General features: G+C 41.9%; 1 protein-coding gene across 3 annotated transcripts in view; it reads right to left on the reverse strand.

Annotated features, from left to right (window-relative positions):
- The window catches only part of tmem135 (transmembrane protein 135), a 594,106-nt gene that overhangs the window by 206,414 nt on the left and 360,561 nt on the right, over positions 1–27,131 (reverse strand). For all 3 annotated transcript variants that reach the window (XM_070892008.1, XM_070892007.1, XM_070892006.1), the window contains one exon: positions 4,778–4,824. In XM_070892008.1, the coding sequence (XP_070748109.1) occupies positions 4,778–4,824 (47 nt within the window). The remainder of the gene's footprint in view (positions 1–4,777; positions 4,825–27,131) is intronic.

Genomic DNA, 27,131 nt, shown 5'->3' on the forward strand with positions numbered 1-27,131 from the left:
AATTCAACTGCTCATGCGCGGACATCACTATGCTCCACTGCGCATGTGCAGACATCCCGGCACATTTTTCAGCACAGAACGCAGGCTCTCCCCCGCAGGCTCTCTCTCTCCCCTACCCCCCCCCCCCCCCCACCCGGAGTCGACTGGTCACACTGCGCGACTGCAGTGAAGAGGCCAGACAGCGGCCAAAGTTGCAACATTTTTTTCCGGCGCATCTCCGAATGTACATAAACAGTGCAACTCCGGTAAGTACACTGAAAAATGGGCCAAAATTGAGCCCTGTGTCCCCTAGTTTCAGTTTCCCTTATGAGTGGAAATATCCCCTCTACATCCACCTTGTCGAGCCCCCTCATTATCTTATATGATTCAATGAGATCACCTCTCATTCTTCTGAACTCCACTAAGTACAGGCCCAACCTACTCAACCTTTCTTCATCAGTCAACCCCCTCATCTCCGGAATCAACCTAGTGAACCTTCTCTGAACAGCCTCCAATGCAATTATATCCTTTCATAAATACAGAGAGCAAAACTGCACGCAGCATTCCAGGTGTGGCCTCACCAATACCCTGTGCAGTTGTAGCAGGACTTCTCTGCTTTTATACTCTATCCCCCTTGCAATAAAGGCCAACATTCCATTTACCTTCCTGATTACTTGCTGTACCTGCATACTCACCTTTTGTGTTTCATGCACATGGACCCCCAGGTCTCTCTGTACTGCAGCACTTGGCAATTTTTCTCCATTTAAATTATAATTTGCTTTTCTATTTTTTCTTTCTTTTTTTCCATATAACTGAGGGGGGGGGGGGGGCGCGGAGGCATCACAGTATCCAACACCCGCAGACATGTACTTCCCGCACTGGATAAGAACCAGGTTTGAGAAACCTGGTCAATTTTCCACTTCCTAACCCAGAATGCTGAGGTCAATTTTCGTACCTTTACTGTCATCCTGCACAGGTCAAACTTGTGATCTTTCTGGTCTGTGCGGCTGATTTGCTCACTAGCTAAACCAGTTGAATTATAGATGTACAAATTTCTGATATCGAACATCTATTCCAAATGAAATCTTCAAGGCCAAATTTAAAAGGAAATATGTGTTAATTGACCAACTGTACTACTCGCAGTAACAACTTTGCTTGGTTACCTTCCATCAGCACAACTCCACTGCAGCTGTCCTAGCGATTCACGAATAATAACAAGGAAACAGCTTTATCTGCTTCCCCTGCATTGCACTGCACGTCCTGCGGCAGGGAAAACAATTCACATCTGCTTTACCAAATAATATAAAGGTGAAAAAAAATACATGAAGGAAAATACCATCAGAAGCAACAGTGGGCGAATGTCAGTTTAATCTGGCTACATTAGGAGTTTATTTGATTTAAGTGTTTGCATGTGCTATAACAAGGAATGCTCATGGCTTTGATATATAAATTTTGACTCATTTGATAAATTTGATCACTTATGAAACATATTCCCCAAGTTCTCACTTTTGTTTCATATCATGTGCACCACTGCCCAAACTATTTTTTAATACATTCACTTTTCAAAATGTCTATCATAACACACAACTCAATTACAAGTACAGTACAAATTGGGCTTGTTAAAAGAAAGAGCCTGTATTTATATAGCACTTCATCATGTCACAAGGTGTTCTATATGCAGGGAACTACTTTTGAGGTGTAGTCACTGTCGTTATGTAGGCAGGGAATTTGCATGTAGCAAGATCTCAAACAGCCAGACATGAATGACCAGTTCATCCGTTCTGTGGTGTTGATTGAGGGATAAATGTTGGACAGGATACTCGGAGCACTTCCTGTTCCTCTTCTAATTGGGCCATGGGATCTTTTACAACCATCTAAACATGCAGACAGGGCCTAAGTTTAACATTAATTGATGTAGGTCTCCATTATTTCATTTTATACCACTTAAGTATTTCCCACGTTACATCATAGTATAATTTAACGATAGTTGCAACAAAGTTCTATTTTTTTTTTAAACTGTTTGGGGAGGGGGGGGTGGGGGGAATGGTAAAATGCTGAATAGGCTCCTTTTATCGGTGAAGACAGTGGAGTAAAACAATTGTCCCTTTTAAAATCTCAAAAAAGTACTGATCCTGAAGTTAATCAAGAGCAGTTTAATATGTAGTTTTTAAACAAATTAAGAATCTGTTGCTTCTCGCAGGTGCAATTATATTGGCATTAATAGTTTTTGAAAAAAAGCAAACATACCAAAAGATGAAACGTCCTACCACATTATTACATTGCTTCTAATGAAAATACTTATGAAAAGCATTCTGACTTGCATTTATTGCTCGATCAACCAACTAAATAGATGATTAAAATTAATAACTGAAGGGAAATAGATAAAAGCAAATTGACCAATAGCTTTGATTATACAACTGGCAAGCACAAGCAACAAACTCAAAGATTACTTTTTTGTTACTATGCTCATAATAAGTTGGTTCCTTATGGACTATCTAACACAATTATTGGAATTTAAACTTCATAAAATAGAAAAAGGATCATATTTCACTTGGTTGTGCTTACTGGTATCATAGAGAAAACTGAAGCTCTTTACTAAACGATGCAAAATGTGTGTAATTTTACTCATTTACAATACAATTTATTAATTGCTCTTTTTTTGGGTGCATGCATCAAGGAAGTGAATAAATGAGAAGGGTTAAATTAATAATTAATATAAAAGAGCCCCACCCCTGATAGATAGAATTTCAATAAAGTTATGAGGACTCTGTATCAAGGAAGTGGGTAAGTGGTGTGCTTCCAGGCCCCTCCTCAAACATGCAACCAGGAAATGCAGAAGAGCTGCCCAAGGTGATTCTAAGAGCGTAATTATTGAGGATCACAACCCAAACATTTTGAGATTGCACCATATGAAGAATTATAATTACAAATGTTGAGAATTTTGCTTTGCACAGGATAGCATGAATAAATTATGGAACCCGAATCTTCCTGTTGTATTTTGCGTCATGGAGGAGATGTTTAGAGTCCTCAGAAATTCTCGCTGTGGGGAGGGACACTCTTTTATAAGTATCAAAAAATGATTAAATTAACCTTCCCTCTTGAAATCCTACAGTAAAACAATATTGAGTTAGAATATGAAAATAATAAATCACAGAGACCCTTAAGGTGCCCCTTTTCATCAATTTTCTCTCCAAACCTCCTCTCTTGAAGACGTTGATTCTTGCCAACGCCAGGCCCAGTGATGGTGGGGTGCAGGGCATCACTGTTGAGCCTGATTCTGCCCTCACCAAACATCCAAAGATATACTTCCAGCAACAATTACTGGATAGTAATCTGGAGCTGAAACCCTGGCTTGGTACCTCTCCTGGGCTGAGGCTAATTGCTATCGCAATCCTGGCAAGGTCCGTAAACTCAGCATAGAGTGGAAATTGAGACAAGATCTTCTGGCAACACATTGACTTTGTCAACTGAGTTGGGGAATCTGTACAGGCTTTCCTGTAGATAAAGCTTTGTAACAACTCCCCAATAAAACTGTCCGAAGACCATTTGAAGTAACTGCCACCATTATTCTCATTTCTTTAATAACAATTTAAATAATTTCCAACTTGCTTGGCAGAATTAATCACTGCAGTTTTTATTTATTTTCTTGAAATAAATTATTTTCTTCAAGGGACAAAAGAATGGCTACAAAAGGACAATAAAGAACAGAGATCCTTCAATCTAAAGGAATAGGACAAGTATTATGTTCATGTATTTAAATAAGAGTAACCTTCATTCCAGATCCATGGAATCTGTTTGTCAAATTTTAAAAGTGCTCGTAGTCATGATATGCATCTTTTCACCTTCTAAAAAGATGCAACAGAATAGAGTACGTGCTCAGCACAAAGACATTTCCAACTTTATTGTTATAAAAAAAAAGCAGCGCCACTTGTGTTTTCCCTTGATTTCGACTACTATTTATTTATACCTTGCATTTTAATTACAACTGTTCATGAGAATATCTAATATTTAGATCAGATGAATTGAGACACAAATTTTGTGGGCCTGTACAAAACAGGAGGATTAATCACCATGGCAACCTACATTCAGCTTTTTGTTCATACATTTTCAAACAAAATTGCTGGATTGACCACAGGTAAATTTTGAAACACAGAACTCAAGTCTTTTTCCCATCTCACCACACAAGACTTTAGTAATTAATTTAATAGCTTTTTCCAAAATAAACATTTGATTCCTTTTTCTAGTCTGTTAATCTTTGTAATGCTCATTAAAGCAGAGTATTATATACTCAGGATGATTAAATTCCATACACCATGTAAACAGCAGTAGTCGTGTTATGATAATGTTCTCCGCTACTTCTATCAAACAATACAGAAATGTTTAGTAATCATCTAAAACTGTCAGCGCTGCATTTTTCCATTTGAACATAACCCTGTCAATGCTCTTTGTGGTTTACCACTGAACCATGACTTGTACTTCACTGTGTCTTGTCTTGTACATACACCAGACTACTCCAAATGGTTTTGTTCAGAAGAAAAATGGGCTGACCTGTGGTGCCATTCTATCCGGTTGGCTCAGTCAAAGTCTTTTGCAAACATATTCAAACTCACTTCTCTGACCTAAAGGGCTCGAAGGAGTGACAAGGCTTCAAAGCTTTGTCTAGGCTTCTCATGGGCTGCAATAAAATTTGAGCAAACCTCCCAAAAAATGGGAGCGTTAGATCAGTGAGCCATAAGGCTACAGAGGGCAGCAAAGACAGTAATTAAGGAGGCCTGAGAAATAGAGGCCATACACTTACCTGAAGAAGAACATGTACAGGGCAGCTGTGAAGCAAAACAACAGGACCTGTACAAATCCAAAAAGATAAGAGGAAAATTATTCTGAGTGCATAGATACTGCATCCATTCTCCCCCGAAAATACAGTTCACATTTGTGCATTGAAAATCTGAAATGGTTTATCAAATTTTAATTAAAAAGACAGTAAATCTAGCTAAGCATTCTAGTATGCATCCATTCATTATAAAAATCAGAACATTTTGAGAAGTTAACATTGGTTAAAAAACTCAAACATATTTGAATGCTTTATTTTAAAATCAACAAAACAAATTTGGCAGTGTTGCTAATCTACTTTTGAAAAACAACGCATAACGACTAACTCAATCTCATGAGACCAGTACATGCCATTGGCTCAATGATCGGATAAATGGCTTATTTGACGATCTTATTCTCATCAAAATCCTGTAACCTCGGGACTCAAAATATTTTCAGTGACTTAATTGTATTAAAAAGCTTGAAAGAACTAATAGATAACACAAGATTCAAACCACAAGCAAAACTGAAGTATTTTTAGTTAACATATTGTTGTTGTTTAGGTTATTTTATAAATAAGCCACCCTGCACTACCTAATGCCTCAATGAGTAAATAGATGGCCTTGTACAGTACTGAGCAATTCATACCAGGAAGATCCCAGGTTAAGGCTTTGAATTTTACTTCATTCACTCCACGTAATATCAAGAAATGGCTGAGAGCACTGGATACAGCAAAGGCTGGATACAACATCCTGGCTGACGTGCTGAAGACTGGTGCTCCTCTAGCCAAGCTGTTCCAGTACAGCTGCAATACTGGCATCTATCCGACAAGGTGAAAAATTGCCCATGTATGACGTGTTCACAAAAAGCAGGATAAATCCAATCGGGCCAATTACTGCCCCATCAGCCTACGATCAATCATCAAAGTGATAGAACATCTCGACATCGGCAACTAGGCCCATATAGCAGTACCTGGTTTCCAGTCGTCTTGGACCCCCTTGCCACTGGACCAAGCCCTGGCTCAGCTAAGCCCGTGTGGTAGCCGGCGTGCAACGACCACCCCATGTTAAAAGAACTCACGCATAGGCATCTTCCACTCCATTAACATGAAGTTTGGGACCTGGAACATCAGTACCCTCATGGACAACCCCAACAGCGACAGGCTGGAACGCCGCACTGACATAGTTGCATGGGAACTTAGACGCTTTGATATCGACATCGCCGCTCTCAGCGAGACCTGGCGGGCGGGGGAAGGCCATCTCAAGGAACAAGGTGTAGGTTACACCTTCTTCTGGAAAGGGAAACCAGAAGAAGAATGCCGTCTCCACAGAGTCAGCTTTGCCATCAAAAACGATGCCTCAAACACTCCCCCTGCGGGGCTAACGAACGCCTCATGACTCTTCGACTCACCCTATCCCGGAACCAGTGCGCCACAGACATCAGTGCGAACGCCCCAACACTCAATACAACTGATGAGGCCAAAGAGGGTTTTTACACCAACCTCGAAAAATCCCTGGCCTGCATCCCCGCGGGCGACAAACTGATCCTCCTCGGTGACTTCAACGCCGGGGTCGGCAGGGACACAGGCCTCTGGGTGGGGGGGGGGGGGGGGGGCGTGATTGGCAGAGAGGGGGTTGGGATAGCCAACTCCAGCGGTACCCTACTCCTGCCAAAATGTCTAGAGCACAAGCCTGTCATCGCCAACACCTTGTTCTGCCAGAGGGGCAAATACAAGGCATCGCTCCAAGCACTGGCACGTGCTCGACTATGTCATCGTCCGAGCCAGGGATTGCAAGGATGCGCACATCACCCGCGCCATGACAGGAGCTGACGACTGCTGGACGGATCACCGACTCATGCGATCCATCATCGACATTAACATAGCCCCAAAGCGGAGGGGGCAGCAGAAACAGTACCGCAAAAAAGTCAATGCCAGAGCACTTAAGGACCCAGCTAAGAGAGCCCTGTACAGCCAGCGCCTCACAGCTAACCTGGCGTGCCTTGATGACCCCGAGACGCAGAATGCCCACAGCGCTTGGTCTGCCCTCCAGGCCTCCATAACCAGTGTCTGCAAGGAGACGCTCGGTCACTCAACCAGGAAACACCAGGACTGATTTGATGAGAATGGGCCGGAGATCCAAGAGCTATTAGATCGCAAGCGCAGGGCATTTCTGAGCCTTAAATAACAATCCAACTCAGGAGCAGCAAAGCAGCATTACAGACAGCTCAAGGCTGAGGTCCAACAAAAAACCCAGGACCTAAAGAACTGGTGGTGGATGGAGAAAGCACAGGAGATACAGCAGCTGGCCGACAACCATGATGTGAGAGGATTCTTCATCGCAGTCAAGGCCACCTACGGGCCAAACACCCAAGGCCCCACCCCACTGCTGGCCAAGAACGGGGAAACACTCATCAAGGACACTGAGGCAGTCAGGGCCCGCTGGAAGGAGCACTTCGAAGATCTCCTCAATCGAGACTCTGCATTTGACTGGAGTGTTCTCGACTCCATCCCGCAGCATGTTACCCGCCACCACCACTGAGACCCTAACACTGCATGGGGTAGAAAAAGTCATAAGACAGCTTAAAAACAACATGGCTGCGGGTGCGGATGGAATCCCTGCTGAGGCACTGAAGTATGGCGGAAAGTCACTGCTGGTGCGAAACATGACCTCACCTCTCTCATCTGGAGGGAGGAGAGCATGACGGGGTATCTCAGAGATGCAGTAATCGTGACCATTTTTTAAAAAGGGGACAAGTCTGACTGCGCCAACTACAGAGGACTCTCCCTTCTATCAGCCACTGGGAAAGTCGCGCTAGAGTCCTCCTCAACCAACTTCATCCCATGTCCAAGGAGCTCCTCCTGGAGTCACTGTGCGATTTCGTCCCCTACGGGGCACAACGGACATGATTTTCGTAGCGCGACAGCTACAGAAAAATGCAGGGAACAGCGCCAGCCCTTATACATGGCCTTCTTCGACCTTACAAAGGCCTTTGACACCATCAACCGCAAGAGTCGATGAAGCGTTCTCGTCCGTTTCGGATGCCCCCAAAAGTTCGGCACCATCCTCTGCCTGCTCCACGACAACATGCAGGCCATGATGCTTACCAACGGATCCATCACAGACCCAATCCACGTCCGGACCGGGGTCAAACAGGGCTGCGTCATTGCCCCAACCCTCTTCTCACTCTTTCTTGCCGCCATGCTCCACCTCACAGTCAACAAGCTCCCCGCTAGAGTGGAACTAAACTACAGAACCAGTGGGAACCTGTTCAACCTGCGCCGTCTCCAGGCCAGATCCAAGACCACCCCAACCTCTGCCGTTGAGCTACAGTACGCAGACGACGCCTGCGTCTGCACACATAGAGGCTGCACTCCAGGACATAATCGACGTATTTACTGAGGCGTACAAAAGCATGGGCCTTATGCTAAACATCCATGAGACAAAAGTCCTCTACCAGCCTGTCCTCACCGTACAGCACTGCCCCCCAGTCATCAAGATCGATGGCGCGGCCCTGGACATCGTGGACCACTTCCCATATCTCAGGAGCCTCCTATCAACAAGAGCAGGCATCAACAACGAGATCCAACACCGCCTCCAGTGCACCAGTGCAGCCTTCAGCCGCCTGAGGAAAAGAGTGTTTGAAGACCAGGCCCTCAAAACTGCCACCAAGCTCATGTTCTACAGGGCTGTAGTCATACCTGCCCTCCTATATGGCTCAGAGACATGGACCATGCAATAGACACCTCAAGTTGCTGGAGAAATATCACCAACGATATCTCTGCAAGATCCTACAAATCCCCTGGGAGGACAGGCGCACTAACATCAGCGTCCTCATTCAGGCTAACATCTCCAGCATTGAAGCACTGACCACACTCCGCTGGGCAGGCCACATAGTCCGCATGCCAGACACGAGATTCCCAAAGCAAGTGCTCTACTCGGAGCTCCTTCACGGCAAATGAGCCAAAGATGGGCAGCAGAAACGCTACAAGGACACCCTCAAAGTCTTCCTGATAAAGTACGACATCCCCACTGACACCTGGGAGTCCCTGGCCCAAGACTGCCCCAAGTGAAGGAAGTGCATCCGAGAGGGCGCTGAGCACCTCAAGTCTTAACGCTGAGAGCATGCAGATAAATGTGAGGTTATCCACTTTGGTGGTAAAAACAGAGAGACAGACTATTATCTAAATGGTGACAGATTAGGAAAAGAGGAGGTGCAACGAGACCTGGGTGTCATGGTATATCAGTCATTGAAGGTTGGCATGCAGGTACAGCAGGCGGTTAAGAAAGCAAATGGCATGTTGGCCTTCATAGCGAGGGGATTTGAGTACAGGGGCAGGGAGGTGTTACTACAGTTGTACAGGGCCTTGGTGAGGCCACACCTGGAGTATTGTATACAGTTTTGGTCTCCTAACTTGAGGAAGGACATTCTTGCTATTGAGGGAGTGCAGCAAAGGTTCACCAGACTGATTTCCGGGATGGCGGGACTGACATATCAAGAAAGACTGGATCAACTGGGCTTGTATTCACTGGAGTTCAGAAGAATGAGAGGGGATCTCATAGAAACGTTTAAAATTCTGACGGGTTTAGACAGGTTAGATGCAGGAAGAATGTTCCCAATGTTGGGGAAGTCCAGAACCAGGGGTCACAGTCTAAGGATAAGGGGTAAGCCATTTAGGACGGAGATGAGGAGAAACTTCTTCACCCAGAGAGTGGTGAACCTGTGGAATTCTCTACCACAGAAAGTTGTTGAGGCCAATTCACTAAATATATTCAAAAAGGAGTTAGATGTAGTCCTTACTACGAGGGGGATCAAGGGGTATGGCGAGAAAGCAGGAATGGGGTACTGAAGTTGCATGTTCAGCCATGGACTCATTGAATGGCGATGCAGGCTCGAAGGGCCGAATGGCCTACTCCTGCACCTATTTTCTATGTTTCTATGTTAGAAATCAAGCGCAGACAGTGGAAAGAGCATGCGGCAAACCTGTCCCACCCACCCCTTCCCTCAACGACTATCTGCCCCACCTGTGACAGAGTCTCTGGCTCTCGTATTGGACTGTTCATCCACCAAAGAACTCACTTCAGGAGTGGAAGCAAGTCTTCCTCGATTCTGAGGGACTGCCTATGATGATGTTGATGATGATGATGATGATGTTGATGATGATGTTGATGATGGTGTCATTGACAGTGCTATCAAACAGCACTTACTTACCAATAACCTGCTCACAGGTGCTCAGTTTGGGTACCGCCACGACCACTCAGCTCCAGGCCTCATTACAGCCTTGGTCAAAACATGGACAGAAGAGCTGAATTTTAGAGGCAAGGAGAGAGTGGACTGCCCTTGATATCAAGGCAGTAGTTGACTGAGTGTGGCATCAAAGAGCTCCAGTAAAATTGAAGTCAATGGGAATCGGGGGCAAAACTCTCCACTCGCTGGAGTTATACCTTGCAGAAAGGAAGATAGTTGTGGTTGTTGGAGGTCAATCATCTCAACCCCAGAATATCGCCGCAGCAGTTCCTCAGGGCAGTGACCTATGCCCAACCATCAATGACCTTCCCTCCATCATGTCAGAAATGGGGTTATTCGTTGATGATTGCAGTGTTCAGTTCCATTTGCAACCCCTCAGAAAATGAAGCAGTCCATGCCCGCATGGAGCAAGACCTGGACAACATTCTGGCTTGGGCTGATAAGTACCAAGTAACAAGTGCCAGTAAATTACCATCTCCAACAAACAAGAGTTTAACCACCTCCCTATGACATTCAATGGCATTACCATGGGAAAATCCCCCACCATCAACATCCCGGGGGGGCGGCAGGGTTACCATTGTATAGAAACTTAACTGGACACAGTCATATAAATATTGTGGCTATAAGAGCAGGTCAGAGGCTGGGTATTCTGCAGTGAGTGACTCACCTCCTGATTTCCCAAAGCCTTTCCACCATCTACAAGGCACAAGTCAGGTGTGTGATGGAATACTCTCCACTTGCCTGGATGAGTGCAGCTCCAGCAACACTCAAAAAGCTCGACACCATCCAGGACAAAGCAGCCCGCTTGATTGTCACCCCATCCAACACAAACATTCACTCACTCCACCACTGGCACACCATGGCTGCAGTGTGCACCATCTACAAAATGCACTGCAGCAACTTGCCAAGGCTTCTTCGACAGCACCTCCCAAACCTCTACCACCTAGAAGGAAAAGAGCAGCAGGAGCATGGGAACACCACCATCTCCACGTTCCCCTCCAAGTCACATGCCATGTTGACTTGTAAATATTTTGTCATTCCTTCATTGTCACTGGGTCAAAATCCTGAACTCCCTCCTCAATAGCACTGTGGGAGTACCATTACCTCATGAACCACATCAGTTCAGGAAGGCTGCTCACCAGCACCTTCTCAAGGGCAATTAGTGATGGGCAATAATTGCTGACTTTGCCAGCAACGTCCACATCCCATGAATGAATAAAAAAAGTTAGCTGATCAGAGCATTACTGTTGGCTTTAGCACACGTGGAGCTCTAGAGTGGTCAGGGACGCCACTAAATAAAGCCAAGGTGCCCAACTAACAGATGTGGGTAATGTCTGCAGGAGTTCCTTTGGGGTAATTCTCCAGCACCCACCAGTTGCTGATTAGTGAGTGTTTTGAGGAGAGATTATCTGTCTTGTTTCTCATTTGCAGTTCAAGCAACCCAGAATGCTATGAAAGGTGAGAAATTGAAGAAAAAAAACTAATAGGGAGAGAAAAAAAATAAATCTGATTAGGTTTAGTTCTCTGCAAACGTATCATATTTGCACCACAACCAAAATAGATCACAAGATAGCCGAATATTTTCTTTCAAGGGTAGTATAAATAAAGACAGGCTCCAGGTAGTGTTATTTCAATCAGCACCCTACTGTAAATTGTAACAGTCAATAACAATAGCCAAGAAAAACACAGCATCAACAGTGGAATTTGTACTGTCGATACTGTGTTTGGCATTAACTAAGGTGCCATATTTCGGGCAAGATATTAAACTGAGGCTCAGTTTGCCCTTTTAGGTGGGAGCAAAAGATCCCATGGCACTACTCCAAGAAGAATAGGCGAGTGTTCGCGGTGTCCTAGCTAACATTTATCTCTCAATGAACAGCACTAAAAAATAAGTTATCTGGTTATTTATCTTACTGTTGTATTATTTGTAGGACCTTGCTACGTGCAAATCGGCTGCCATATTTCCTTATATTACAACAGTGATTACATTTCAAAAAGTACTTCATTCATTGTGATGTGCTTTGGGACATCCTGTGGTCATGAAAAACTTTATATAAATGTGAATTCTTGATTTATTTATGGAGAACCAGTAATAGAATGGTACCTAGTAAATAGCTCTTTCAGAGAGCCAATGCAGGTGCATTAGGTTTAGTGCCTTCATCCAGTGCTGTTAAATTCTATGATTCTATAAAAACACACTTTAATACAGGTGCAACGTCCCGAATCCGGAACTCTGAAAATCGGAATTGTCCAAAAACCGGACATTTTGCGAATAGCTTATGGAGTCGTCCGGAATTATTGTCTGAAAACCGGACATTCAGTCAAGGATTCCGGATTTCAGACAAGAAAATGAAGTCTGAAATCTGGAATCCTCGACTGAATCCGTGCCGGATTTTGGGTTTTGCCGGATTTCGGACCTCGCCGCTCAAAACCCAGCACAGATTCGGTCGAGGATTCCGGATTTCAGACTCTTGATTTTCTTGTCTGAAATCCGGAGAAACCCCAAAACCAGAACGTACTCAGTCCCAAGGATTCCGGATTTCAGTCTGTGTACCTGTACTGCTGTTGTATTATTTGTAGGGCCTTGTTGCTATAATACTGTCGGCATCAGAATGATAAAAAACCCCGAACAACTCTCACTATATTATATTCTAAATTCCGAGTTAAAATTTACAACCAGAAACATTTCTATTCAAAATCCCGTTACCTAATTAAAAAAAGAAATAGATTCTCACAACCCATATTTTAGCCTGCTGGAAGATTAGTGTGTGCCGCACAGCTTCAGATGAGAAACAGATCACTGTTACCTGTAGTAAAGTCTTTATTTATTTATTCATTCTCCTCTACATTCATTAGGACCTACTCCATTTTGAACCCTACATGGATGGAGGTAGATCTTAAAATCTATATAAACTCGGCAAGTTTGCCTAACAATGTAACTGGAAAATCAATCTACACAGTGCTGTGTAGTAAGAGTCTGTGAGCCAGTAAGTAGCAGCCTGAACCAGATGCATTCCACTCAGTCAACAATGACCAATGCTGTGGATTTAGCTTTTGAAGTCATCAGGAGTTCCAATTCCATCATGTGATAAACGTACAGTCTGCATTCTTATCCATCTCTATTTTGTGACAGGATTATTTGCAGTTTTAGTTCCATGGAAAATTGTTACACTTCCACAAGTCTCTCATTCTGTCAATGTCAAAACAGTATGCTCTTCTAATACTGACTTGGTAGAATGACTATTTTCCACATCAGAAGATTTAGGTCACAATAATATACTGGCTCAGAAGGTGGATATGATTACAGGTTAAGGCTCCATGCCAAACAAATTTAACTTTTCATAACTCTGAAGATGAGAAGATGTTCCCCTGACCACTTCAATGATCCTCACGTAAAACAAACCTCAGAACACATTACAGGACAGGAAGCAAGTGGGCATAGAGCAGTGTACAGAAGGAAAGACAGGAGTTTTAAAAGGCACAACTTTAGAGAAATGTTTTTTTGACAGAGAATGGAAAAGCTGAAGGATTTAAGATAGAGCTCGAGATGATATTGTGCAGTGCCTGAGAAAGTGGAAGGGGTGGAAAATGAGAAGCAATCCAGTGTTAGAGCAGCAGAGTGCATGTGGAGAAAATCAACCATGGGAGCTAACTTGGGTAGTGAGGCACTGCAGAGTTTTGACAAAGATAACGAACACTGTAAAATCAATGTGCTGGGACACAGGAGTGCTGAACGTCAGGTAGGAGCAGTGCCGTTTTTCGGACGAGACATCAGGGTATATAAATGCAAGTTCCTTCCTTTATTTTTCCTAAGTGGAGACACCAGAGAAGCTGGCATTGTTCTCCTGAGCAGAGAAGGTAAAGGGAAGAGTTACTAGAGTTGTTCAAAATTATGAAGGGTTTTGATAGACTAAATAGAAACAGTTTCCACTGGCAGGAGCGTCAGTAACCAGAGGACATAATTGGCAAAAGAATCAGAGGGGAGATGAGGAGAATTTTTTTTAACACAACAAGCTGTTGTAATCTGGAACACATTGCCTAATAGAAGCAAATTCATGAGTAACTTTCAAAAGGGAACAGGATATATACTTGAAAAGGAAAAGACTGCAGTATATGGGCAAAGAGCAGGAGAATAAGACTAATCCGCAAATCTTTTGCATTGGTTTAAAAAAAACACCGTGCTGGAAGTCGATCCCACCCACAGAACTGGTCATGCACTGAGATCAAATTAATCACCATGGCGAGTTTCCACTAAGTGCGTCTTGGGGAAGCTCTTAAAATTAAGCTGTGTTTTTTTTTAGGCACAAGGGCATTAATAGGCACCTTTTAAAAACTTTTAAATATTAAAACATATCTAATTTGCTAAGAAACTGACCATTGTACACCAATGAAACTAGTAAATGCTTCTGCAGGTTTTGTAAGATTATTTTCAGTTATTTAAAATGAGGTTACTCACAAGTGGCAGACTAGACAATTATTTAAAAAAAAGGTTATTTTCTGTGATAAACCCATTTTCATGTGTAAATAAAAATGCACCAGGTTATCACTCTTAAATATAATCAAGGAATATTTTTAATTGGAAAAAAAGTAAACAATTACTGCCCAATTGCGCTGGTTCAGGGAAGTTTTTACGTTTACTGATATGTAAATGAGTTTGAGCGGAAACGTGAGCAAAACATTCATTTCAGAAAACTAGCGCAATTTGCGGCCAGATTGCCGATTGCGCCCAAAGCGCAAACTCTACCCCTTTAACTATGAATTGGTTAATTCCGGTTTTACTCTAGCACTAATTCAGAATGATGACATTTGTTATTTTGAAAGCCTGTGACAATGATTTATATGCCAAGGAAACCCTGAGCCATCATCAGGTTTACACTAGTGCAGGTAAGGGTCAGAAACCCAGCACTGTTGTCGACAGATAGATATCCTCTCACTGGTTAAAGACCTGTATCTCTCCCCACTTTACACAGGGGCAGGTCAAACAAAATGAAATGCTCCATGCAGCCTGCCATCAGACAAAAACATGCCAAGTACATATTATCAGCAGACCATAAGTTCAATTGCTTCAACTTCCTATGACATTTACAAATAGTGGTGCGGCAGATGTCCTGAATACCTAAATGAATTGAATATTCTTCAGGTGGGATTGTGAAGCCTGACAACTCAAATTAACTACATATAAGCATTGAACAAGTACAAGTGCAACAAACCGAAATGCTGAGTGCTTATTTGAGGGATTATGTTGCATAGAACTGAAATTTGAACCACGGATGTTTAACTTTGTGAAAAATCCAGTTGTACAAAAGATGCATTTTCTTGTACAAATAAAGGCAAACACAGACAAAATAAAATTCCTTTAAATCAATTCACAATTATTAGAACACCATATATTTCACACTCCAAATTAATTTCATCAGCTGTACTAAGTTGGCAACCAGGCAGCTGACAGACATGAATCTAAATAAATAAATCAGGCTGAAGGGCTGCAGGTTTGATCATGCTGTTCATTTGCCTGGGTCTCACCTGTACTGCATTAAGTAGCCAAATAGAGGCTAGGAACCGCTTCACATTGAGTTAGAAAAAGAGGGGAAAAAAACAGAGGGACAAGCACAAGCTTTCTGCTGTCATGCAATAGCTGAAGAATTGCATTGGGAGGTTGCCTCCTTAAAACTTCCAGCCACAGTACTATATATGGCCCTGGAACTGAAAGGGCCCAAAACAGACATCAATGGACAGTAACCCAATCCACCCTTCCCTGACCCTCTCCCATATCTAACCAGTCCATTGCCCCTCTAACCCGATCCCGGTGGCAGATTACAGCCAACAAACCACCTCTCCCTTTTCAACATACAACAACTTGCATTTATATAGTGCCTTTAATGTAGGAAAACATCCCAAAGCACTCGATGCATGGCATGATCCTACAATTACCTTAGAAACACAATATACTATGATCCAAAATGCCTTTTTCTCATTGTCCTTTCCCCACTCTCCACATGCTTTTCCTCTTCCTGTAATAGTTTGTGTCTTGAAACACTTTGACAACATGGTCAGGCACTTTGAAAATGCAAGTATTTCTTCCTTACTGTAAAATAAAAAGTGAAAGAATTTAATTTGGTCCGAGTCTTGCACACTTTTAAGTGTGTCTGCCTCCAATATACGAAGGTGGCAATCCAGCTATTCACCCCAGAAGAGTGCCGGGATATCAATGGGATGGTCCAGTACATTAGTCATCAGACTCAGGAGGAGCGAGGCTTGGGCAACAAACACCAAGATCCCAAAAGGGCCCCAAATGCTGACTGACAACTTAAAATGTTGTTGGATGACATGCATGTTATTTGCACTGGTTTGCAAAATGTATTAGGATAATCAAAAGTATTATGAATGCAAGCCAACAAAGAGCTCTGATGAACATATGTATTACCAGCCCAGAACACTAGCATATTTGCAAGCACAAATCAAGAAGCAAAAAGTGCTCAGAAGCAAACATGGTTTGAGAACTAATGTAAATAATGTAGTAATTACAGTAATAAACCACCAAAGCTCGTGTCAACTAAAAAAACTTGAATTTATAAAAAGCCTATGGAGCTCCTCATCTCAAAGTACTTCACATACAATGACTTTGACGTGCAACAACTATTATGTAGGCAAACATGATAGCCATCTTGTGCATAGCAAAACTATAAAAACAACAAACTCCATTAAATTCTTTGCATAGACCATGGGATTTTTAACATCCATCTCTAAGACTGGCAGATGGGGTCTCAGTTCAAACATCTCATCTGAACAACGGCACTGAATTGACTTGAGTACTGAATTGGAGTGTTTGCCGATATTATGTCCTCAAGTCTTGATGCGAGACTTGAACATACAGAGCTGATTCTAAAGTAAATGTGCCATCATGAGTCAAGCTGACACATGGCCTGAATTTTGCGGGGCCGGTACGCCTTGTAAAAGGCCCCAAGTTCCAGGTTTGCACATGCGCAAAAACCCGAAACTTACGATCTGTCAAGATTTGCCTTGATAGGTCATACGAACCGACCCAAAAATCACTTTGGCTATTTGCCAACTACTGCCCACGAAACCTTTACGTCTTGTAAAAGCAGGCATAGGGCCTGCAGTTACCAGGGTAATGGTTAATATAAATGTTAACTTAAAACATTTTTAAATAAAAAATTATCCACAATTATTTAAAATTAGTTTGTAACTTTTGACCTGGATTAAAATATGTAAAATTATTTTTCAAAAAATTCTCTGGTCCTCTAAATGTGACAAATATAACTTTGTGTTTTTTTTTTTAAATACCACTTCCTTTAATATACTGCTTACATGCAGTGTTTCATTCATCATTCTCGAGCTGCAGTATGAGGCAGCAATAATGCGCACCAAGCTTTGATGTACATTTACTTTATGACAACTTAGGAAGGGAACTATCTGCAGACTAGATTTCACAGATATTAAAGACATTCACAGCTTTCCCAATAACTCAGTAATTAGTAGGTAGGTTGTAGTGAGACAACAACTTTTATTTATATAGTGCCTTTAATGTAGTAAAATGTCCCAAGGCACTTCATAGCAGTGTTATGACAAAACAGATACATTTGACACCGAGCCACAAAAGAAATAATAACTTCATTATTTAAATAAACATAAATTTTAAAAATGTCCTAAAATCAGGAATGTCCACATTTCGTATTAAGAAGTCTGGAGGGACACACAAATAACAAACATGTTCCAATCTCCAGTGACATAACTTAAGATTTTACAAAATATAACAAAGTAGCTTTAAACCCAAATATGACTAACATTCACAAGGAAAAATGTCACAGTAGATCAAATAAAATGTAATAAGTGAAGCAAAAGACATAACTGGAAAAAAAAAACACTCATTACATAGGGATCACACCGGCTTCAGGGAAAGACTGGGCAGAATTGCATAGCTATACCAATATAAAAAGAGAAAAAAAAACAATTAAAACTTTAGTTGAAACAGAAGCAAAATACTGTGGATGCTGGAAATCAAATAAAAACAGAAAATGCTGGTAATACTCAGCAGGTAAGGCAGCATCCGTGGAAAGAAAAACAGTTATATTATAAAAGTTCAGTTGGTTGAAGTGTGCCAGAACTGCACTGCTGGAATCAGTGAAGAAGTAGCTCCCTTATTAGCACAGTTGGTCAATGATGATCAGCCTCATACTGAGTGTACCTTACTGCAACATTGGGAAAATCCTAGATGCAAGTTTTCTCATCCTATCAGGAATCCAGAGTGGAAATTGCAGCTGATTTACTCCTTCCTCATCAGAGGCAGTCGGGTCAATTGTAGTGCCCAAGCTCCACCCCTGCAAATGTTAATTAAATCATCGTTTCATTGGATCGGCCAATGTCAATGGAGAGTCAATCAAACGCCATGTAAAATGGATGGCGATCCGATCCGCTTCTCGCGAGGTTAGGTTAAAATTTCCCCGGTGTATATTTCCAGTGATTTGCAAACCTGTTTAACTTCAACAACATTGCATGCTGCCATTGCAAGACACCAACTATATCCTGAATCCCATCTGCATACCTTCGGTTAAAACACTGGGATCAAGTTTCAGCCGCGCCGTTCTGCACGCCCGTTTTTCACGCTTAAAAGTACGACAGAAAAATACCTCTGAATTCTCCAGCTCCTTGCAAGTCCCTGGGAGCTCGGCACGGCGCGCACACAGCAGCGGGGGGCGGAGCCACAGAGTCGCGCCGATTCTGATCGTGGAGGGAGGCGGGGCTAATTTAAATGAGGCAACGTCGTGCCGGCAGCCCTGCGCGTGCGCGTTGGAGCGCGCACGCACGCGCAAAAGCCTAGAAACATTGACACTCGGCCATTTTTAAAGGGACTTAAAGAAAAGTGTTGATTTGTCTCGTGGAGCCCTGGAAAGGCTTGGAATTTAATTTTGGTGATTTTTTTTGTGTCTGAAGGAGTGCTTTTAGCAGCACTGTTGAATAAATCACCTGTCTCTCCCTGTCCCTGGCCGAATGGCCTCCGCTTCCCTCACAGCTCGAAGGCTGCTTGCTTGTGTGTCTTCGGTTGCCGTCGAGTCATTGACGCCGCCCCTGTCTCCTACATGGAAAGCCTGAAGCACCGCAGCTCGAAGGCAGGTAGGAATATTCAATATTTTGTCTTTGCTTTATTTATAATTTTTTAGTCAGGATGGCTTTTTATCTGTATAAGTAAGACTGTTGAATGCTTGTAGAATGTAATTACTTCCCTCCCGCATCCCCCCCCCCCCCCCACCCACCCTGCTCCCCCCATCTCGTTCCCTACGCCTGATTTGCAACCTATGCTTGATTTGTAAAGTGTAGGCAAGGTTTTTCTGACCGTACAAAAATCTACACTTGCTCCATTCTAAGTTAGTTTGGAGTAAGTTTTCACTGCCTGAACTTTCAAAACAGGCGTAAGTGGCCGGACACGCCCCCTTTTGAAAAAAAAAAATCTGTTCCAAAATGAAACTGTTCTAACTCACTAGAACTGGAGCAAACTAAATGCCGATAATTACAATTTCTAAGATACTCCATTCTAAACCAGTTGCTCCAAAAACATAGGAGCAACTCAGGCCGAAACTTGACCCCACTATGTGGCATCTACTCAGGAGGAGAAGCTACACTCGACAGCTAGAATGAAAACGACAGCTTCAGTTGTAAATAACAGGCACTCACTAAGGGCCCAAGTTTACCCAGGAGTTGCTCTGTTTTTTTGGAGCAACTTGATTTTTCTGGAGTATCTTAAAAATCCTCATTCTGCACATTTAATTTGCGCCAGTGTAAGTGAGTTAGTTAGGATTTTTTTGTTTTGTTTTTTTTCCCCAAAAAGGAGCGTTATCAGCTGCCTACGCCTGTTTTGGACATTTAAGCCAGCTTAGTGAAGAAAGTGCACAGGTTTAAACAACAGGGCCTGAAGCTCCAAAGTAATGAGGTTCTGGGAAATAATTTGTTTTGAGTGGGAGACCTGGAGAAAGGACTTGCTTGCAGCACAGGGAGGATACAAGCAGGATGAAGAGCCTGTAGACTTATCTGGAATTTGGAAAAAACAGGAAAGTTGAAATGACCATAACAGTATTGATGCAATCGGAAGACAAATAAGGATGTAATGGAGAATTGGTAGGTCAGAGGTAAGCTGGATATCTATTTGTTGCACCCAGTCTGAGAGTGTTCCCATTTGTAGAGTTCATAACTCTTGAGGGAAAAAGATATGTTTGGTATGAGAGAAGATGGTGAGTTCCTGGGTAGGGGGCAGCTACAGCAATGTGGACGACGTGAGTGAGCTACAATGTTATGATCTTTGGACTATTTACAGTTTATATCGCTGGGCAAAAAGGGTGCTCGAGATAATTCCACTCCCCAGTTTTCAGTCAGAGAAGTTTTGATCATGTTTTAACTGTGGATAGTGTTTCTCCCACATTCAAATGAACTTCCTCCCCATCACCACTTTCTAATACCACAAACAGCGAGGCTGCAATGGTGGTGCTGGATACCCACAATGCCCCATGTCGCTGAAACATGACCGGAGTGGCCGCACATGCACAGGTGGCTATTGCACCAAATCGGAAAGCAGCAGGAAGGAACTAACTGCAGCGATCACCAGGCAAGCTTGAATTTTCTTTCTCCTGAGTTGCTCACAGAAATGCTTGGGAGATCAAGCCTCAACTTCAGGAAGGTTAGCAATCCTAGCCTCCCATACAATTTCAAGGGTGACCATCCAGTAATTTAGAGAAATGAAAATCAGATAGCACAGGTATGATTTAACAATGCTGGATTAAAAAAAGGCAAAAACAAAGACTGATTGTGAATGTGCAAAACTGGGACCAATCGTGCATGTACAAACCTAAAGAGTCACTTCAAGTTTATGCATATGCAAGTGGACCATTTTACCCAGACACAGTTGACCCCTCAATATGCAGCTGCATATAGCCTTTTTTCTTTTAAATTCTTGCAAATATTTCCTCTCAAAATGGCCATTAGATAATGTGCCACCTGCTTGTAACTGCGTCAACAATTATAAAGGTTGTGAAGCACTGGCATATTACCCAACATTTGGGGTCCTCTGGAGATCAACTGATTAAGTTGCAGCACTGAGTCCTGATACCTCCATACACTACCAACTGTAGTGAGTTGTATTCCTTTAAGCAATAAGATATTGCATATTACAAATTTATTAGAATTCTGCCTCAGGATTCAACTCAAATAAAAAAGAAAAGCAGGAATCTAGATAAAATCCTCAAAGACAACTCTTTAATTTTATTTGTTTTGGGTAGTTGATAATATTTTGACTATTTTTCAATCTTTGCAACATTTTTAAATTTGTAACATCTGCAACATGCATACCCAATTTTACAGTTCATTTTTGATTATAAGGCTGCTCCATGGAATTGTGTTCATTCAAGTTCACAGCAAGTTAGATTTGGCCACCCTGACCTCCACCCCAAACCCTAAGGGCATTCTCACATAATGCTTCACATGAATCGCTTATGCCAGTACTTGTTTTGTTGCAGTAGGTTAAAAAAAAATCTATTTTTAGGCAAAGATTCTTGTATTTTAACCACACTGATATCTAGTGAGGCTTTACCCTTGTTTTAAAAAATGAACAAAGACTTTGTGCCTCTTTTAAAAACACTTAATGATAACACATAACGGTCTGCTTGTATATGAAAAGAGATTAGTGGTTTTGAAGCAGATTTATATGAATGCTGATCAAACATTTAAAACCAGTCAACTCCACTTATCTACTACAACCCTGATAATGTGGTGTTACAAATAATAATTAATGTTTTCACAATTTTCTGTAGTAAGTTGGGGTGCATAGAACAGTTTATACAAGATATGCTGTGGAGCAAACAACACCATTTTTTTTTTAAACCTTTGGAAATTAGATAGTTATGAAGAGGAAACAAAATGTTTTCCCCCTCGAGTATTTTGAGTGATTCAACCATGGAGGCAATATGTTTGCATACAAGTTTCCCATTATAAATGTTGTCGTGCTTAGCTAGGGTGTTCCCATTATAAATGTTTACATAGACAGTTTCCATTGCAAATCCTGACAAATAACATTACAGGAAGTAGCATTTGTGCAAAGGAAGTGCATAACATATGCAAGATTTTTAATATACAGATAGATATTAGAAAAAAAACACATTGCAGCATAAGGCCCTAATGTAACTTTCTCCTTAAGAATTTATTTAGAAAATGTGTGTTTACTTTTCAAAATTGAATTAGAGGTTTGTAAAAAAAAAACATCTGAACCTTTCACCCAATGGCACTGAAGTGTGTTGCTTCAGGAATCATTCTTGACCTCCTGGCAACCTTCACTATTTGACCAAAGGCAAAGATTGCCTCTCAAACAATTTATAAAATGAATTAATGACAGGGGTATATTATATAAATGAGTATTTAAGGATAAGGTTTTTATCCTTAAAAGCAGTGCATGTTTTGATTTTTGAGAAATTGCATGTGGGGGGAAAAAAAAGCACTCTGCATTTTAATGTACTGTCATTTTGAAGTGATACTTCTTCCTTTAAAAAAAGTTGACTTTTTAAACTTTAATAACATCCTTTATGACTGTGACAAAGGTGAACTATCCCTTCCCATCCTCCTGGATCTGTCTGCAGCCTTTGACACAGTTGACCACTCCATCCTCCTCCAACACCTCTCCACCATCGTCTAGCTGGGTGGGACTGCACTCGCCTGGTTCCATTCTTATCTATCCAATCGTAGCTTGAAAATCTCCTTCAATGGCTTCTCTTCCCACTCCCGCATCGTTACTTCTGGTGTCCCCCAAGGATCTATCCTTGGCCCCTCCTATTTCTCATCTATATGCTGCCCCTTGGCGATATCATCCGAAAACATGGAGTCAGTTTCCACATGTACGCTGACGACACCCAGCTCTACCTCTTCACCACCTCCCTCCATGGTCTCTAAATTGTCAGACTGCTTGCCCGACATCCAATATTGGATGAGCAGAAATGTTCTCCAATTAAATATTGGGAAGAACGACGCCACTGTCTTTGGTCCCCACCACAAACTGTGTTCCCTAGCCACTGACTCCATCCCTCGCCTTAGCATCTATCGGAGGCTAAACCAGACTGTTCGCAACCTAGGTGTCATATTTGACCATGAAATGAGCTTCCGGCCACATATCCACGACATTACTTGCCCGCCTCCACCCCGCCTCAGCTCATCTGCTGCGGAAACCCTCATCCATGCCTTTGTTACCTCTAGACTTGACTACTTTAATGCACTCCTGGCTGGTCTCCCACATTCTACCCTACGTAAACTTGAGGTCATCCAAAACTTGGCAGCCCATGTCCTAACTCGCACCAAGTCCCAATCACCCATCACCCCTGTGCTCGCTGACCTACATTGGCTCCCAGTTAAGCAACACCTCGATTTCAAAATTCTCATCCTTGTTTACAAATCGCTCCATGGCCTCACCCCTCCCTATCGCTAATCTCTTTCAGCCTCACAACCCAACGAGATGTCTGTGCTCCTCAAATTCTGTCCTCTGGAGCATCCCTGATTACAACTGCTCAACCATCAGTGGCCATTCCTTTAGCTGCCTGGGCCCTAAGCCCCGGAACTCCCTCCCTAAACCTGTACGGCTCTCTACTTCTCTTTCCTCCTTTAAGACACTCCTTAAAACCTACCTCTTTGACCAAATTTTTGGTCATCTGCCGTAATTTCTTATGTGGCTTGGTGTCAAATTTATTTGTTTTGCCTTATAACACTCCTGTGAAGCGCCTTGGGATATTTTACTACGTTAAAGGCGTTATATAAATAAAAGTTGTTGTTGTTTGTAAATAGGGAAACACTGTCCAACTAGTGCCACCTCCTACCATCTTGTTATTGCATCCGCTGCAGAAACAGACTCATTACATCTATCATTGTATCACATGCTACCTAGGAAATGGGTGAAGATGCAGATAAGTGAACTGTAACTTATATCATCTTAGCTTACCCACATGCAACAATGTCTCTACTGGTGCTATTCTGTTAATTTACTTAAATTCCATATTTTTGTATAAATGTTAGCATGACTCAATTGTCAACAAACAAGCAAATTATGAAACGCATCTCCCAAAGGGGTCAAAAAAATTAGAATTTGTTTACAACCAAAATCCAGAGCCAAGTTCTCTAAACCACTTGCTAGTGTGTGTGGAAAAATCCAGTTTAAAACAATGCCACTACCAGGGAAACACTCTCCTTTCCCTCAATGTAATGCATTCTGAATAGGATAACATTGCTACAGCTAGCTTGTGTTGTGCAGCCGTGATATAAAACTTTCCAGAAAACATTGCCTTGTAAACAAAACAAAACTCTGGCAAGTTTTACAAGTAAAAACATAATGATCCACATTTCCAGAATGGTTTGGTTGAAGGAGACATAATGCTAAAGAAAATTAAGAACTTGCATTTACAATAGTGCCTTTCACAACCTCAGGACGTTCCAAAATGTTTCACAGCCGAGTAAGTGCTTTTTCCAAGTGCAGTCACTCTTGTAATATAGGGAAACGGGGCAGCCAATTTGCACACAGCAAAGACCCATAAACAACCATGATATAAAAGACTGTTTTAGTGGTGTTGGATAAGGGGTAAATGTTGGTCAGGACAGAGGGAGAACTACGTGGCTCTTCTTCAAATAGTGACATGAGATCTGTTGCGTCCACATGAGAGGACAGACAAGACCTTGAATTAATGTCGCAACTGAAAGACGGAGTCTTTGTCTCAGAGGCGAGAATGCTACCACTGAGTCACAGTTGACATTCAGCCCCAGTATTCAAAAAGCAAAGCAGCAAACTAGATTACAAAAAATAGGGTGAAACAGATTTCAGATTGCTTGACATTGGTTAGTAAATTAGTGAAAAGTTGTAGGTTAAAAATCTATGTAGCTGCATTCCCTTTTAGAAACAGTAGAAGCCACAATGCCATTTATACATTGTGATACAACTGTTTGGTCTCTCCTACTTAATGCAATAGCTAACAGGATTCTATGTTCTAATTTAATCTCAAAACAAAGTGCTTAACTGTGAAAGAACCTACATGTATTCATCAACCAGTTATTTGAATCATCTGCAGAAAATATTTGTCAATATACTTGAGCTAATGATGCCATGATTACACCAGTAGGTTCCTGACAGACTAAGAAAAATGGGGTTACTGTATGAATGGAAACAGTTTTGCAAAAATTCCACTCTGATAATTAAGTGAAGTTCTTTGTCTTTCGTCGACAGGCAGGAAGCACTAAATAACCCAGCAGTTTGTGCACAATTACATTCTGGCCTGTTTCCTGTAAGTTTTCAGAATGTCTTCCTGTATGTTTTTGCTTAGTCCCAAAACTCTCATCTCTTGAGCCATGTAAAAAGTGTATTGTAGGCACACATTTAGGAAACACTTTATGTTGCCCAGCCATTAAAGAAAGCTTTTTAAAGAAAGAACATTTTCCAAATGTCCTAATAAACAAAAGATTCCTTCAGTGGGTTACATGACTCTATAAACTGTGTTTCCAGATGAATTCCTTAATCCACAAGGTTCCCTTTGAACCCCACTGCTTTTTCCACAGAGCTCCCCTGTGTAATGCTCTGCTTAAGCAAGTATACTTACCAGCAACATTTAATTTTCAGTTTATATGTTTCACTTTGGGGAAAAATTTGGTCATACTTTAGGCCAAATATCACAAATCCAATATTTCTTCAGGCCTTACCATCAAAAAAGTGGTTATCTTCTGGTCCTGCCATCAACAGATATGCCAACCTAGAAAACTAGCAAAAGCTGGCAAATAACTTCAAAACAAAAGCTGAAACAATCCCAAAAAGTTGACAACTTTGACCCTGAATATAAACTTATCACGTGAAAACAAGTAGTTACATGGGCTTCGTAACTCAAGCTAGAACATTCCTTCACTTGCATTGAAAGGAGAAAAATAAACTATACACATGAAACCCTGAAGGGGAAATGCAAATGTTGAAGGCATGACATTGGTAATGCATCCCTTGGAGACTGTAGGCATATTCCCTTGGAGAAATTTTACATTAAAGTGATGCATTCTGATTCATGTTAAATCTTGAACACTTCACAATTGATAAGATTTTTCATCCAAAAAGATAAATCTGAATTTTCAATCAACCAGACCATCACACCTCTCATATCCAACAATCCCCACCCCAGTTCAGAGAGCCATTGTACCCTGTACATCTCCTCATGCTTTTGCAGAGACTCTTTCCTCCTCCATCTGTCACAGTTCAGACTGGCATTCTTCTCCCCCTCCCTCCGCACCCCCAGTTCACACTGGTACTGTCCTTCCCCACCATCTTAGTTAACAATGAACTTTCCTTCCTTCCCCATCTCAAAGCACGACTCCCAGATCTTCTCTTCCTCCCCGCTCCCATTTCCAACTTTATCCCCTTCATTCCCATCTATTTCTTCCTGTTGCTACTTGAAATGATTCTGGCTGTTGCAGTGTGGGTTAGAATTACCATTCTCATAAGAATTCACATCTACAATATGCAGTGAGGAGAATGACTTTAAATAGCAGGACTCTGATCTGTTGAGGGGAGGAGAGGGGAGTCACTCTGACGCGGCATGTATGGTCAGATCCAATAAGCCTTACATTACAAATCCAATAATCCTTTCAGCTGTTATGTCACAAATTCAATATAACTTCTGATCTTACATGATACATTATGCTGCACAATCAATGAAAATACAAACCAAAATAGCAATAAAAATAAATGTAAAGAAAATCTGTTAATGCAAATAATGTACTTGATGAATTTAAGCCCTTGGAGATAGAGGGCTGATCAGCTTCTTGTTTGACTGTAACCCACTCTCATGTATGTTGTATAAGTCACCAAAAGTATGTGTGTGGAATTGGTACCATTGAAATCAGATTGCCTTCCAGAATTTGACACCAATTCAGCGACTACACTTCAAAAGTACTTCATTGGCTGTAAACACTTTGGGATGGCCTGAGGTTATAAAAGCGCCATTATAAATGCAAATTTTTTTCCTTACACATCTCTATAATTTTTCAGCAGATTGCTATGTAGAATTGCCTTCACTTCACCCATTACTTCT

Source organism: Pristiophorus japonicus, chromosome 10 (genome assembly GCF_044704955.1).
Source record: "Pristiophorus japonicus isolate sPriJap1 chromosome 10, sPriJap1.hap1, whole genome shotgun sequence".
Taxonomy (NCBI): Eukaryota; Metazoa; Chordata; class Chondrichthyes; family Pristiophoridae; genus Pristiophorus; species Pristiophorus japonicus.